This window comes from Scleropages formosus, chromosome 4 (assembly GCF_900964775.1).
Source record: "Scleropages formosus chromosome 4, fSclFor1.1, whole genome shotgun sequence".
In the NCBI taxonomy this organism is placed as follows: Eukaryota; Metazoa; Chordata; class Actinopteri; order Osteoglossiformes; family Osteoglossidae; genus Scleropages; species Scleropages formosus.
Window position 1 is genome coordinate 27,606,948 of NC_041809.1, and position 17,106 is coordinate 27,624,053.

Sequence of the window (17,106 nt, forward strand, 5' to 3'; positions counted from 1 at the left end):
GTTCTGAATTTTGAGTTAAATAGCAGCACTGTGAATATACGTTGATTTCATTTAAAATATTTTGTTAAATGTGGTTTCAAAAATAAATGTAGATGTGTATTTGCAAATGAATCACATGGGGATGTCTGTTGGTATTTCAAATCCCGTTTTGGAAATATTATTTTTAAAGTACCAATACAAGTACATATTTGAGTCATTTGAAAATAGTTAATTTGCAAATGTCAATAGCATTTAATTTCAAAGTGTTAAAAACATTTTATTGGAAAAACAATCAGAAAAACAGGAATACAGCTATATGTCAGTGTTGGTGTATGGCTGGTATTAAACTGAACAGATAAAAGTTGCCTTAGAGAACCCAATACTTCACAATAGAATACCTGAGAGATTGAATTGATCAGGATCCTGTTAAAAGACTGATATGGTTGAATGTACAAGCGTTAAAGGTGCATTTAACATTCTGTCTTGTGATATTTGCAGCGCAGAACAATTTCCACGTGATGCTTTCTTTGCAGTGGAAGAACGGTGTGGTGGTTGGAATGGGCATATAACCAGTAAAAACGATCAGAGATCTTGAAGGCCAGGAGTGTTTCGAGCTGTAAAAATAACCACACAGAGATCAGAAGTCAGGTGGCGTTCTGGCTGCAGGCTTCTGGACAGGAGGTCCAGGAGGATGAGACTCCACAGAGAAGAGGGAAACATCCAACTGTAAAGATGGATACTACAATGTTGCAACCAGTGCAGGTTGGAGGGCTGAACTTCTCCATCTCCCCACTCAAGGCTTCCTGCAGCATTGATGAATCCTACAAGTACATCTTCCTCCCCCTGTGCTACTCCTTTACGTTTGTCTTCAGCCTTTCCCTCAACTCGGTTGTCCTCTACCGCTCCTTCCAACGCACCCGTCATTGGAATGCCTCCCTCATCTACATGGTCAACCTAGCCTCCACTGATCTAATGTATGGGCTATCACTGCCATTCCTTATTGCCAGCTATGTAATGCGGGACCGCTGGATATTTGGAGACTTTATGTGCCGCCTGGTACGTTTCCTATTCTACTTCAACCTTTACTGCAGCATCTTCTTCCTAACCTGCATCTCTGTGCACCGCTATCTGGGTATCTGTCACCCCATGAAGACTGTGACTATGGAGACCAAGCGGGCAGTCAAGGGGACATGTGCCATGGTCTGGGCTGTGGTGTTTGTTCTGACCAGTCCAATCTTCCGTTTTGCACAGACTGGATATGTCATCAGGGAGGGGCCTGGAAGCCAGGCAGGCATTGACACTGGGCAAGTGGAGGCCTTTCTCAACTGCTGGGATGATGCCATAGACAGAGAGTTCTCAGAGTACGTCCCCTATGGGATTACCCTACACCTGCTAGGCTTTTTCATCCCATTTGTCATCATTGCCTGGTGCTACTCCCAAGTGGTCTTGACCATATTTCGGACTTTGCACTTATCAACCCAACTGCAAGAAGGTGGGTCTGGAGTTGAAGGAAGTGGAAGACAGGAGAGAATGTCAGTTGCATCTGGGCCCCAGGCTCCTTACATGCATAGACGGCGCAAATCCATAAAAACCATCATAACCATCACAATCTTGTTTGCATTGTGTTTCCTGCCCTTCCATGTCACTCGAACTCTTTTCCTCATACTCAAGGAGCTGAAGAATGTACATTGTCGCTACATGCGCATGGTCTCCATATGCTACAAGGTCACCCGACCACTGGCCTCTTTCAATGCCTGGTTTAATGCCCTACTGTACTTCCTTACTAAGGACAAGGGGGCATCCTGCTGCAGGCGGCCTGATCCCACCCACCGCGATTTACTCTGGCCATTGAGGACCCTGGCAAAAGCTGGGGATGGAGAAGAGCTGGGGGGACCCGACCTAAGGGCTGACAAGGAGAACGAGTCCAAATCAACCCGAATTTACATGGATGGAGCTGAGGGAAAGCAATAAGAGGAATAAACAGAAGTTGGGATTAAACCCAATACGAAAGTGTTTAGGACAAGAAAAAGAGCAAAGACAATGTGTCCAATTCATTTTCAAATAAGAACAAAAAAGCATTTATCAGTTCTACTTTGTTAAGATTTTTAAACATTCTTTACCTAAGGGACTTACCTGCACATTTAGTGCCTCCACATCTCTGGAAACATGATGTGGCTACATGGTCACACAGCCCGCTGATACTGTACCTATGAACTGGGCCCTTAAAGACTATGGTCAAAGGTAATACTCATGAATTTAAGTAGTATGAGCCACTATTCGAGAACCAATGTTCTGTGTTGCCATCGCTAATAAGTAGGTAATCTGCAACACAGTCCATTGATACTTATCATTTAAATAATGCTACACAGTGCATTCACCCAATTTCAGTTGTTTTATCTCATAAAGCACTTCTGATGTCCCCCTAATGTATTGTAGAGCCTTCTTAGCTGCAGACAAGATTTCTGCTAAATAAAAGATTACCTTCTGTACGGAAGACCTTCCTGTTTGCTTGGTGCACATCTGTTTGATGCAGACTGGCATGTGAAAAAGAGTGGCTTGTATGCCTGGTATGTGGTCAAAACACAAAGACATTGCTAAAGCCGTTAATTATCTAATTACTAGTCAACAGCTTGTAACACAATTTCCCTTGTCACAAACCTATGGCACAGGAAGCTGAACAGTTGTTTTCACTGTTTAAGTAAGTCATTCACTCACAGACTACTGATGAGGACTTGTCCTAAGGCAGGCTTGCAGTATGTCCAGAGCCTATCCAAGAAACACACACACACACACACACACACACACACACACACGTTCACACAATATGTGATATGGGCAATTTAGAGACACCAATCCACTTGAAACACATCATTGGACTGTGGGAGGAAATCTGAACACCTGGAGGAAACCTACACATACAAAGGGGGAACATGTATACAGTACTCCAAACCGACTGAAAAGGTATTGAACCCACTCTTGATCACACAGTCCAGGCACTGCATGATCTGTTGCACCACCATTCTTGCTGGCTCATATAAGCTTATAAATATTCGCTTTTCATCATCATTGTATATGTGGTATAATCAATAAGTTTGTAAGACCGACCATCATGTGACGCTGCTCATGCCGCATATGGCTTGCAACTACAACAGCATCACATAGAGGCCAGTCTTACAACTTCTTCACTTTCCCACATGACTGCTAGGGTGATTTGATACACTACAAAATAGTAAGCATGGGAAGAAATGAAGACAGCAGGAATGTATTACTCATGCATCTAGCAGCAAGAACATAGCAGCAATCCATGGGAGTACAATGTGACTAGCAGTGTGGGTGTTGCTTGGGAAAAACCAATCGGGTGTTGCTTGGGAAAAACCAATCAGAGAAATTTGGTCATGCAGGTAAAAATTATTCTAAAATCTGATTATTTCCAGGAAATAAGAAAATCTGTGAGAACAGGTTAGGAAGGGCAGACTAACAGATAAGTAAGAAAATGCATGATAAAACCAAGCATTTGGTCTTTTTTGGTGAAACAGAAGAAAGTTAGAGACATCATAGTATGTCAGTGGAGAAAAGGTTAATATTAAACTAGGTGAAGATGGTTGGCTAACATTAAAAGTATATAATAATTTTCAATGAACAACTAATGTGAACACCTGCAGAATAAGAAAAACAACGAGGGGAAAAGAGATGAGAAAGAAGAAAACAGCATGTGTATGTTGGCGGTTTCTGGCAGAATTTCACCATAGAAGACATACTGTATACTTTTAGCTTCCAGTTTAAAATATTTAATAACTTGTTTTGCTCTAAACAGCATTGCTCTCACACAAACCTATACTAGACAAAAAGATACTGATGCACAATTATAGGCAAACTGCACTCATTAATAAAAATCCCTTCACATTCATTCATATAATAATTGCTCCCCCAATCAACACTATACTCATTTAAAATGCAGTCATTCATAACATTGCCTTCTGCCGCACCCCCCTAGAACAATGCAGGATTTCAAAATGTGTTGTTGCAATGTAAGCTGGTCAACTATGTAGCACTATGACTGCCCTTCCGATTGCTCTTTAATACCTAATAACTCAACAGTCCGTGGAAGCCTCAACTACACATACTGTTGCCTTTGGCTTAGCTTTGTATCAATGATTAAGCTTGACATCCTTTTTGCAAGAGTATTCACATCACAATCTGATCAGTACTCTGGTTCTTGTTGTGCAATATTTCAAAGGACATATCTTTTGAGGCATAAAGGCCAGCACTTCACACTGGTTTTTGTTTTCAAGTGTAAAAGTATAAAACATTCCATGTGTTCTACGAAAAGAATGAATGTTGTCCCCTGCAAACCTACTTTTTAAAAAAAATCGATTTTGCAATGCCCAGTTGTGTCATACGTTATTAGTAACGATTTCAAAAAATACTTATTACGTCCACACAGCTCTGGGGTAATTTATAAAAATTCAGTTTATTTGTCATTTATTTTTATAGAGCGCTTTTCTCACACAGTGACATAGAACACTGAAAAAGGATCAGAGACATTATAAAAATAAAAGGTCGATTATACATTAAATCACTACAATAACTGTATTAATTATTAAAGCTGTAAGTAAGCCAACTGGCATTGAAGGAAACCAACAAAAAACTCCCAAGTGAATGGGAAGGGAGAAAAACAAACTTCTGGGGAGCAAGTGCCAGTGGCTGGCCACCCTTTATGAGCATTTGCAATAGCAAAAAAGACATTTAACTCAACTCAAAGAGGTATTTATTGTCCCTAGACAGCAACAAGTTGATGACCCGGTTCACATAGGCAGGTCTTGTTCACCATAGGAAACAGTCATCAGCTTCCGTCAACATAGAGTGCTGGTATCACTGCTGGCCTCCTCAGGTCTCATCATGGGAAAACAATGCTCAACAAAAAAGAAAGGGAGGAATTACATTATTTTACATTATACATTATAATAAATACTAACTACAAGAATAATATATAATTACAAAATTGTTAACCACTGCAATTAAGATAATCTTGTCCTTGTGGGATTTGGATGTGGACCAGATAAAATCAAATTCACACTGGAAGTTTGAGAATAAAAATATGTATTTGACTGATGCATTGCTCAACTCAATCTTAAATAGCTGCATGTAGTGATTTTAACTGTAGACAGACAGACTGGAACCTAACATGGGATGCTGGATGGTGTAACCGCTGCTACTTGAAGCTGTCCCTCTGAGTAGGTTTTTGTTTTATTTTGGGTAGCCAACTGACCCTAAGGTGAAGGGTTTATAGTGGCTTGTCCACTGTTGTCACATGTTAAAGCAGAGTTTCTATTCAATTTTAATTCCACTTAGCTGAGTACAGGGTCCTTTGTGAAGACATTGACAGCTCCAAGATGACAATAGTCCAGCCACCATCGGGACGATGGCAGCTTGGAGTAAGGGAGTAGCTTTGGGTTATAGGCAACTTATGAGAGACTTGTAATTTTTCACATCTTCAACCCCTTTTTCTCAGCAGTCATCATGGGAACCTTCTTGGTGAGATTTGTTAATTTTTAACAAGAGGATATTAACAAGATAAGAGGGACATTCTGTTCGTTGATAGCAGTCACTGATGTTTTTTTGGTTCGCCTGCAACCTGATCCTGCAGGCCTAACGAGTTTTGTCATACTCCAGGATATTTCACCTTTGGGCAAGGCAAAAGGCTACCGATTTTATCAGAGTCAGTCTCCCTCCTGCCATTTGTTTGAGCCAGGAACACATGAGACTGTAAAAGCATGAACTGCCCACATTGTTTGGAGACTAGCCACATGGCCAAGGACTGCGTAGTCCCTCGCTGCTGCACCCAATGTCTGGGGGGCTCTCCTCTCTTGCAGCAACCCCAGCACATCCTATGCCAGTATGGTGTTTGCAAATGCGGCATCAACATGGCATGGGAGAATAAACCTGTCACTGACAAGCAGCACTATGGATCAGAGAGAAACAGCAGCAGGGGGCTGAGCTAAAGGACAGGTTGTCGGGGGCCAGTGCTGGCGGGTCATCTTTGCTTTGCACCGTTGTGGGATCCCTGGCTGAGGAAGATCAGGTATGCTGATCACAGAGGCGATGGGCAAGATTTTTCAAGAGCGACTAGAAGGAAGAAGGGACATGGGAAAGAGGATGGGTCAGTCACTGGTGCTGTACAGAGAGAGCCAGTCTTGACTGGCACCCCTAAAAAGTCCTAAGAAGATTACCACCCTCCCTAGTAGTACCTGATCATTCAGAGTTACTAGTGATCGATTTGTCCCAGGTGGGCTTTCTTCCTAGATTAAGTCATCAGACCTCACCTCGTAGTTGGAGAGGACAGAAAAAAAGTGTTTATTTCAATGGTTTTTGATATTTAATGTTTTTTAATGTGTGATTTATGGCTGTATGAGCATTTGAGTTTTAAAATTATCAGACCTATTGGATGACATAAAACATAAAAGGAACATGAGAACTATGCAGAGACTGAACCAGATCTGAACGCACAGTCCAGATGAGAAACGCTACCCGTTACGCCACCGTCACCGTGCTGCCCTGCACTGAAACGTTGAAAACTCTCCTCCGTCGGTATTCTTACATCTTGTCATTTTGAATCGCTGCTGTCCGGCTGCGATACTCACATCGTCCAGCAGTGACCGCTACAAAAGAATAAATACACGGCTGCGATTACGTGTTTTAATTGCTTTCTGCATTCCACATTTCCTTTCAAGTTGGTTTTATGGGGAAAACTGAGGAAACCGGCATTGCGGCGAACTAATTCGGTCGGAAAAGTTATATTATGGCTGAGGTTGCTTAGTTTTATAATATGGCTTTCCTTGCCAACTACCTGTTTAGTGTGAAACTTTGTGAATGCGTAGGGTGGCTTACTCTACTGTTGGCTTTAGTTTAGTTACCGCATGATGATCTGTTCACATAACGTTCCGCGTTTGATTACTTTGCGTTATTGCGGCAGGTAACGGGCTGCCTACTAACTAGCATGGAAATGAATTAGCTGAATGTTAGCTCACTGGGCAAACTGGATCTCTTAGCGTTATACTAACTGACTTCTCAGTAAATGTGACAAACACGCACTCTGGCTCTTCAGCCTTTTTTTACATCCGAAAACGATTTAATTAACTCTGAGGCCTGTGTTCAACCATAATGGAATTAAAGATACGGGGGAATTGTCTTGCTCTTTAAATTTTGGTCCAGGATGAGGCCTGTAGGTCGGGCTTTCGCCGGAATAAAGTAGCTGCGCTTCACTGTCTGTGTGAGAACCACAGTCACCCGCTGGAGCGAGGGGAACCAGAAGCTGCAAGGAAAAGCGATGGAAGTAGACCAGTGCGCAGGCGCAACTGCTGGAAGCGGAACAAATCTTCTACGTAGATTAAATAGCGCCCCCATGATCAGCGGTGTCTGGTGAGGGAACTATTTTTAATTCCATATCGCTCTTAATACAAGTCATCGCAGCGTAATTTGTTTCGTCTTCAAAAAGTTGTTTCATCTAGTGTCTAGAATTTGCTAAAGCCTGTCCCTTTGTTTTTCTTTCTCACGTTCTGTGACCTTCCTTCGCATCCGTTGTTTTCTAACCCACTCTCTGCAGCGACGGAATAATGGTGATCAGCCCATCCAGTTCAGCTCGCTGTCGCCGGAGCAGCAGCGTGTGACGGTCTGTAAACCGAAGCTTCCCTGTGCGGGTTAGTCCACCTGTTTCTGCATCGCTCTATCTGCATTCATTTCCAATTCCAGTGTCTCATCTGTGCACATCGCTGTTTCATCAATATCTCGCACTTACTCCCTACACACGAACATGATAGATAGATGCAAGCAGCATACAGTTACATACTCACATCGTCAGACACTTATGATATAGCATTTTTTTTATTCTAGGGGATTCCACTGCCCCACTTTCCACTGATAGTGAGAAGCCAGATCAGAAATGACAGGTAAGGTTAAAAGGTTTTATGTGTTAGACTGTTTGTGCAGTACTTTTGGTCATATTACAGTATGTGTGTTAGGAACACTGATAATCATCTCTGTGTGTTAGGAGGAGAGTATGGCGCTCAGTCTGAGAGGAAATGTTCATGAACTGAGGTAAGGAAACAAGTCGCTTTAGAGAAAAGTGTCAAATGAATAAATGTGAATGTACACAATATACTCAGAGCCCCAGGTGAATGTCGTTACACTCATGACACAGTTATAACGTTTGACTTTCAAGAGACTGAGCGTTTGACTGAATCATTGTTTTTTCTTTCATTGTTTCCTCTCTGGATCCTATCCCACCTGTCAGTCACTTGTATGACCAAGAATTGCTTGTGAGTATGTCTTTTTTTTTTAGTAGTTTACATATTTGGATCTAACATATATAAAGCCTGGTATGTAATTAGATATTATGCAAGATTCTAGTTCAGTGAAAACAAGAATGCAGAAATCTCTTTACATCCTGCACCTCTTCCACAGGGAGTCCGTTCTCTGGATGGTGGCATGACACCTAATTCATCCCCAAGTCCAACTAGAAGATTCAGAGGGTGAGTTTCATATTTGACAAAAAACAGAAATAAGAACTTCCCAGTTAAATTGTTCAGTTTATATTTATTGTGCCCTTAATTATGGATTCTCACAAATTGCACTGAAGTACAGATTTAAAAATTAAAACAATATAAAGTCTTACAAGTTACAGGCCTCATTGTCAGAAATGTAACCTGGGATGATTGTCTGTTTTGGGTCTTTCACCATCATAATCTCAACCTTTATAAAATAAATATTTTCACATACAGTATATGACCTGTACGCAGAACCATCTGGTTGGGAAGCAAAGATTTGTATTAGTATAGGGAAGTTTCAAGATGGTGCCAATACAGATTGCTGCCGTAGTGCAAGCACCCACCTAGTTTGTTTTTTATTTTTATTTTTATTTTATTACCAATGTATCAAAACAAAACAGATGTGGGATAGCTCACCAGTAAAACTAGCACTGCACTACTAAAAATCAGTGCCTTACTAGTTTTAATTGTGCTGCCTTTCACTTTTCCACCTTTTCAAACATTAATGGAGTGATTGTTTGCTTGCTATCATTAATTTTTTTGAGAATACAAAGGTATTTTGAAAGATTTTTTACTAGGAAGTGCATCAGCTCTTCACCATGTGATGTTAGACTGAAGCAAGAAACTTGATGCAGTGCTCTTTCTCTCCAGCTATAAGATGGCTGCCTTTAACTACAATGAAAAGAAAAGGTGAGTGCAAAAAATAGCCTAAACTTAACAAGTGGGAGGGAAAGGCAGAGGGAGTGAGTCCCCAACAGTGTATAAGAAAACCTTAATTTGCCCCCATGTATTTGTGCATAAGTTCACTAGATACTGCTGCTGTTATCTTTTGGTCTCAAGAACACCTCTCACACCACTCAGATTTAGTGTCACTGCAAATTTGTGTCTTTCTTCTATTGACAGTAGGCTGTGGCAGTAATGCTTAAGGAGCATAATTAAGACCATATTCTTTTGGGTGGGTCAGTTAATTGGGTTCTTTCTCTTTTGTTGTACAGTAGTTCAAAGACAGATCTGTGGTTACCCAGGTGCCTACGTGGTTGCAGGTGGAATCAGGCAAAAAAGGCTCTCTTAAAAGTGAGTTATGTTACATATAACATAGCATGTAGTTTAGTGGTTGAAGTCTCCGCATAGCACTTGAAGAACCATGTTGTGAACCTTACATTTTGCTGTAGTTGCCTTGAGCAAGGTACTTATCTCGAATTGCTCCAGTAAAATTACCTACTTCTAAAGATGACTGAAATCTTGTAAGTGGCTTTGGGGAAAAGCACTAAATACCAAAATAGAGAGAAAGATAAATAATGTTGCCTATTGAAGCTTGCAGCCCAAACAGTTTACAGAAGTCAATAGCATTCATTGCAGATGAGATGTGTTTCTGTGTTCACCCCTCCTATGCCAGGTATCATGATATAAGAATTAATTTACCACTGTTAAATTGGGAGTGGAAAGGTGTAAATGCCAAAAAACCAAGCATAACATGCAAATAATGTAAACATGGAACAATGCAGAATTTTTCACTAAAATCATTCCAGCAATTATGTGAACCTAACATGTGCTTCTTCATTACCAGTTTATTACTTTACATTCCTCACTGATTCTTGATTTGGATTCTTCAGGAGGAAAAGAGTGTGATGGACCCCCCAAAAAGCTGTTTGTCGCTGGAGTAACCAACCCCCCCCCCCCCCCCCCACATCATAGGGTATGGTGTTAGGTGAGGCGTTCTTTCAAACTTAGGGACATATACACAGTGATGTGTAAATACATACACTGACCCATGTCTGGTCACTCACCTAAGACTATTTCAACATAGGTCAAAGCACCTTAGTTAAAAAGAACCTTCTGCCATACTTTTCCTGGCATCTGGAAAGTCAGTACTGCTTAATTTACAGGTCCAGTATTTTCAGCAACATTGCAAGAATCATCTAACAAAGGTTTTGACATTTCATTACACCAGGCCATGGTTTATTTGGGCAGACAAGAATGTAAAGGTACAGTTAAATGCTTTAAATAATGACATGTGAGACACATTAGTGCCCTTCTTGTCTTTGTATTACTTTCTTCCTTGGTATCTTGTCTCTCATGCTCCATTCCCTTCCTCTTTCAGCTCTGTGTTCCAGTCTGCGTGCCCTTGTCCAAGGGAAGCATCCATGTCTTCTGGCCTCCTGGCACTTTCTCCCCCAGCGTCATCCACTTCCCACCATTCCAGCATTTAAAATCACACCTGTCAGCCACTTGCAACCTAAAATAAGGTGGAGAACACAAATGGGCACATATGTACATACACATTTACATATACCTGTCTGAAATTGGATCAGAAAACCATAGTATCAACTGAAATGTAAATTGAGCTCCACTGCTAATAACAGTGGCTCAAGACTGATGTGTTATTTAGACAAGAAAGCATCAGCAAGTGATAGAAGAATGATGTGTTTATAATTGCAGAAACCAGTATTTCATATTTTTGATGGTATTGTGCTTTGTGTGGAATGTACTTCCACAATGATCCAGGTACAGTACTGGTAAGTGACTGCACAATATAAAATTCAAACATAGATAATAAAATGTAACACTTATGTATGCAGAAATCATTGCCTGTACCAGCTGTTGTATCTGAACTGAGAAGGACAGTCTTTTCTTGACTGACTTGTATCACTTCCTGTGTGACCAGATGTAGCTCATAATCACATTATGCAAGCTGCTCTAATATAGAGCCAAGATTTTCAGTTCATTTTCTCATCTCCCTGTAGTTTACTACTGGAAACAGTTTGTGGTCTTACTCAGTTGTTATGTTCAGTTGTTTACTATAATTTGCTGAACATGGATGTATAAAGTAGTCTATGGGACCTGTTTGAAATATACTGGTTGATGGGATTTCATTCGTGGGCTAAAAATTTTGTCTGAGACTTTATGGTGTGATCAGTAAAGCTTGTAAAAATTTTAAATGAACAAAAGCAAATTTACACACCCTGTAGGTATATATGGGTAGATCTTTACATTTGACCCAAGGTTTGTAGATTGGAAGGTTGGGATGAGGCATTCCTGTTGAACTCTTGAAAAGGATATTCTACCTGATTTGCTTCAGTAAAATATCTTGCAGTGCAAATAACTGATACGTGAAATGCATGTATTGAAGTATCCCTTATAGGAGTCTGCCAGAACGAGGATCCATATAAAGATACTTGTTCAGTGTTTCACACTTGTACATAGATTTAATGTAAATAGAATTATTTCTGATACACATGTATTTCTGTTGAAAAACCCATGTGCATTCTTCTTGGGTACTTTTTATTTTGCGTTGCTTAAAAATGTATCAGTCCATGTGAATAAAGACATTATAAAATCACTTTCAGTAATTGCCTTTGCTTGTTTGTCATGAGTTCATTGTTTCAAATGAGATACATATAAATGTATGGGACAAGCGGTTCTGAAAATGTGTGTGTGTGTGTATTTTTTTTTGTTTGTTATTCGTACACAATGAAGCAGACCATAGGTTTGAAGAACATCTGGAATAATTGTTTTTGAATGCTCTCTTTTATACTTTAAACACTTTGTTTATAGACTGCAAATATGCATGTTTCTTTTTTTAAAACTTACATCATCGTTAGTTTTGATTGATTGCAGACCACAAAATAAGGGTTTTGTGTAAAAATATTAAACTTAATTTCTTAATGTTACATAAAACGCTATTTTATATGCGAGGTGTATATTTTTTTTCTCCAAACTGAAACAAGAATGTGTAAACTGTGGTTTCAAACAATGCGATAGCACTTTTGACCCAGAAGATGGGATAGAATCACGCGTCCAAAGTTTTCCCGCTTTGTGAATTCAAAAGACAACTTCACGAGCTCCGTTTCCCGACATGCACCGCGCCAGGGAGAAAATGTCATTTTAATTTCAATAAAATAAAAAATAATGTAAAATTCCTGAAGCAGATTTATAAAAATTAGAACATCTGCGGTCCTGGGGCGGCACGACGCCCACGCTTTTAAGAGTATTGAACATTTGTTATTTGATCGTTTATATTTTTATTTAATTTTTTTTCCTCGAGCGCCGTGTCACAAGTGTAGTAAGGCAACTGCGAGGAGCCGTTGGCGCCATTTTCAAACAGCGGCGTCTGCGAGACTGATAGGAGTGAAAAGCACAATTATTTTTTATTGTCACATTTTTAATGTATTTACAGGAAGTCATCAGATTTAATGATTTACTGCTGCTTTTACACTAGTTCGGAGAGGGGCGTCTTTAACATTTAAGGTAAGTGTATTTTTTAATTTAGTACTTTTCTTAACAAAACGCACAATTATAATTAATATTCCGGTATTAAAGTAAATGCCGTTCAAGGTGTGTTTTAGAGTGCTCGAGGGTTTGGGTTTATTTACGTGGCGCTGAGCGGCAGTCTGTCTCATGCCGGTCTGTCTGTCACTGGCGTCTTATCGCAGCGAACCCCTCCCCAAAGCGGCCGTGCTCCCCTCCAGACGGAACCCTCCACCCCTCAGCTGCTCGGAATTTCCTACTGCTCCTTTACGCCATTCAGACCTGCGATGGCCTATAAAATGTGTACAATAAGTAGGACATAATTTTAATAGAAAGTATTCGCAGGCCGCGCCATTAGTAATGCATACAGTGATACAGCGCTCCACACAAAAAAAAACGTTAGCAGCTGACGTGTTTGACTCAGGTTCTAATTTGAATAAGTGTGTGTTTTCATTAGATTATGCATTCTTATAATGTATATATTTTGGACGAAATAAAAGTAAAGGTGTACAACTGACTGAAATTATTGTAATTGAAATATTATTTTACTATTAAGCAGTTTATTTGACACATACTGGTCATACTGAAACAAAAAGGTCGTTATATTTAAAATTATATATCTTGACTTGGGTTTTATCCGCAAAGACAGAGTTCATTTTGAACAACTTACTTAACCTGTCAGCTCGGCAAAAAATATAACGCTGACGTACATTTATTTGTCCGTGTACAGTTAATTTTGTAACTTGTCTGCTTTTGTACGGTTTACTGTCAGTAGATTAGCTGTTTTTTTTTCTGCGTCTGGGACTCTTATACAAGCGAAAATAAAGCCTCAACCCATCATCACGAGGTGTGATATGAAATAGGGCAGTCGACATTTTTTCTACGTTTTTGGGTCGCTAAATAATCAATTATAATGGCGCAGCGGGTAGCGCTGGTGCCTGTGCTGTGAGTACCTGAGCTGTACATTGGGACATGGGTTCGAAGAGTTTGCATGTCCTCCCCCTGTATCCGGCGGGTTTCTGTCACAGTACAAAGACGTGTTTTTCGGGAGAACTGCAATTTCTAAATTTCTTGTAGTGTGGGAATATTTTTACACTGCTCTTAGTCCTCAGGAAACGCTGCAGAAACAGTAAATGGTCGTGAGGAGTGTGTAGTAATACTGTATGCATCGTTGTAGACAGCAGCGTCAGTTAAATACTGACTGGAAAATAATAATTGTACGTCGTTTTGGATGAAAAAGGAATGCTAAGCCTAAGGTAGTTGTTTTGTAGGTTTATTACGTTTTTTTTTCTAGGTATTCCTGTCATTTATTTAATTATTAATGTCTTAGAGACAGGGACCTTAATGTTATTTAATATAGACTGTACTTAATAGCTCGCATTTAAAGTGCTTGATTTTTTCCTCCAAAATTTAAAGAAGCTACTGTTGTAAATAGTGTAAAAACTGCAATGAGTGCAGTCATCCAGTGTGTGATTTCCACGTTTTTCTTCCGTTGCCTTAGCAATTATGAGACACATAATAGAACAACAAAGGACGGTTTGGTATTATTCAAGAAACGATAAATTAATTACTAAACATTAATTACTAAACATTAATTAAAATGTAACTAAGAAAAAATTTTTGTTCCTCTTTTGGAACTGTCAGTGTACTACATCCATCTTCCGTAATGTATGTGTGCGTGTGTGTGTGCGCGCGCGCGCGCGCGCACCTGACTGTAGCAGAAAGAAGAAATAACCTGAATATCCAGAATATACCATGTCAGCAGGAATTAATTCACATACCAACATTTGAACTGGTTGGCCACCTGTGTTCTTTTTGAGTTTTTAATAGAAAATATTTTGTCATATTTGAAAACATCTGTAAAAATAGCTTTAATAAAAATATAACTGTTATTTTAGACAGTGAAAATATTTTGTTTCTATGTAAAGATATTTATTTTGAGTGAGATGAAATTATTGAAAAATATTATGTAACAATTTATTTTATAAGTGAGTGTAGCAATAATATTGTACAGTTTAGCCATCCAGATATCTCACCCCATATATTCCCAATAAATAAAGTAATACATTAATAAAAATGTAAGAATAAGGTTTTAATTTGTAAAAAGTGTAGAGTATTCCATATTCAGTTTTGTGAACTATTTTTATATTTTTACCTCTTGGATTATTTTTAAAAGTCATCTGATTTTTTTAATAATGTCTTGATACTTCCTTTATCCAGAGATCTTTTCACTAATTTGAACTCATTAATTTGAACTAATACCTATATTGCTTAAGTACATAGTTGTCTTAATCACAAATCAACAATTACTTAGACTTACACAATGTGACATCCTGTTAGAAATGGTTTCATAGCATAGAAGATTATGGGGCCTATATGAAGCTGTCTCAGATAAACTTCATTGGTCTTTGAGGCAGGAGGAATGATTTCTAATGTTAACACTGAATTTTCTGTGAAATAGATTATAGAAAGTAAGTTTTAAAAATATGTATTTTACAGAAATTGGCTAAATGGTTAATCACCTAACCAGGCATCTGAGAACCAAGTTTATGAAATACTCTGACACTATTGTCCTTTTATTCCATATTAAGGTATTTCCTCAAATTAGTAATTACAGATGGCTCTTGAAAAGATGGCTGTAGTTCTTAATCTCAGGTGAGAGGATTTTGAACTGAATTGAACTGCTTAAGATATGTAGCTGTATGAAGCGGTGTAAACAACGAAGAAGATGAGGTTTTTTGCCTGTGAGCTAAATATTATAAAAGTCTTTGATTTACAAATGGTCATATAGTTATGATAATGCTTTCAGAAAAGGCACACCTACAAAATAAACATATTTGTTAACTTTCCTTACAGCTCTGTGAGAGTAGCAGTATGGAACAGTGGCCATCTGGTACAATGTTATGTTGTGTAATGTGACTTTTTTTATTTTTCCAGTTTCATGTGGAGTGTGAAGCCCAGTGCTCCTGTACAATACACTATAAAGGAAGTAAATGTCCCTTAGGATAATGGTAATAACCTTATAATTACTACCCATTTTTATTAGCTTTTTGGCTGACATGTCAGATGTTTTTGAGAGAAGTAGGACTGTTATTAACTGGAACCTTTAGTGTTTTTTAGTTCAGTAGGTAAAACTGATGCTTATTCTTATTGGTGTTTGCAATGTTAATGTATACATGTCAGTGTATAACTATATGAATCATTTATTTAAAATGTCAGCTTGTCATAGGATGTTTGTATGATATAGTGCCGTAAATACTGTAAATAAAGCTGTTTATTCTTAGGTTTTTTCATTTTAGCTCTAAAATTTAAATTTTGATTATTTTTTCCCACATGACTTTTAACTGCTGGTACCAATATGATAACTGCAGAAACATTTACTACCACAAAATATTTCTTGATGATATTTTTTACAGTACTTATGAATTAAATTGTTTTTTATATTTTATAATATATGAATAACCAATAACAATATTTGATGCAAATATAAAATGTCTGACTTTTTGCTTTCATTTCAGTTTGTGAAGGGTAACTGGTATAGCTAAGAAAGGTGTGTGGATTGCAGTTTGTTTGTTATTGTGTGAGTTGCTAAAGGGTCAGTTTGAGGATGTTCTTTTTTCCCCAGATTGTTTTGTGGTTTTCTAATAGTAGCTGCTGTTGCCAGTGAAAATAACACAGTTAACACTGATGTACAAAAATAGCTTTACTGCACAATTAACAAGCTGAACATGGAGCAGGTTTTTTTTTTTTTTTTTTTTTTGGTGAATGGGAAAATTTCTTACATGTTCTTTTGCAGTTTTCAATGGAGCTTCTTAAATAAAGTATTTATAGTTTTGTAGAGCAAAACGTTAGGTGTGTGCGTGTGTGCCTGAGTGTACACGCATGTGCGTGTGTGAGAGTCATCTAGGCCTCGGTCCTCAGCAAAACTATCTGTACAACCAGATCAACATTTTCCAACCTTGGCTTTGCGTCAGCCTGTAAAGAGGCATGGGGATGAGCGAGCATAAGAGGACGAGAGTGCTGAGCCAGGCCCTCTTAGATGCCTAAAAAACAAGGTTAAGAAAATAAAATAGATACATTTGCCCTCACAGAGCCGTTGTACATCTTCATTGCTTTCTTTTCATCCTTTCTCCTTCTTTCTGTTGAATGCTAACGGAACCAATGCCAAGATTAAAGTCTGAAAATCCGAATCACATGGTGCATGTCTGTAGATATTTACGTATGTATATGGGGTGAGTGCAATCTAGCCTCCCACACAACGCTAAAATAGACTAATTCAGAGAAAAACAACACATTGCCTCTCCCATTTCCCTTTCTTGTTGCTTCACCATCATGT

The 17,106-nt window shown here is 38.8% G+C and overlaps 1 protein-coding gene and 2 long non-coding RNA genes across 5 annotated transcripts; all 3 read left to right on the forward strand.

Annotated features, from left to right (window-relative positions):
* The first annotated feature begins 711 nt into the window (after nt 1–711).
* On the forward strand, nt 712–1,950 carry LOC108934192 (P2Y purinoceptor 3-like). Its single transcript, XM_018751720.2, has one exon. The coding sequence runs from the start codon at nt 712–714 to the stop codon at nt 1,948–1,950; it is 1,239 nt and encodes a 412-aa protein (XP_018607236.2).
* A 4,711-nt stretch (nt 1,951–6,661) lies between these two features.
* LOC114910378 (uncharacterized) lies at nt 6,662–10,213 on the forward strand. Of its 3 annotated transcripts, XR_003797619.1 has the most exons (10): nt 6,662–6,761; nt 7,192–7,398; nt 7,583–7,676; nt 7,870–7,925; nt 8,027–8,073; nt 8,270–8,294; nt 8,440–8,507; nt 9,174–9,212; nt 9,518–9,596; nt 10,136–10,213. It is a non-coding gene; the product is annotated as an uncharacterized LOC114910378 (long non-coding RNA). The 3 variants fall into 3 exon arrangements; XR_003797618.1 differs by lacking the exon at nt 6,662–6,761 and having other exon boundaries at nt 6,812–7,398; XR_003797620.1 differs by lacking the exon at nt 6,662–6,761 and having other exon boundaries at nt 6,812–7,398; nt 9,521–9,596.
* A 27-nt stretch (nt 10,214–10,240) lies between these two features.
* Nucleotides 10,241–11,862, forward strand: LOC114910379 (uncharacterized). Its single transcript, XR_003797621.1, has 2 exons — nt 10,241–10,507; nt 10,624–11,862. It is a non-coding gene; the product is annotated as an uncharacterized LOC114910379 (long non-coding RNA).
* Nucleotides 11,863–17,106: the final 5,244 nt, after the last annotated feature.

Bases quoted from the DNA above. Each gene is read 5' to 3' on its own strand.
- LOC108934192 (XM_018751720.2), top strand. From the start codon at position 712: ATGGATACTACAATGTTGCAACCAGTGCAGGTTGGAGGGCTGAACTTC.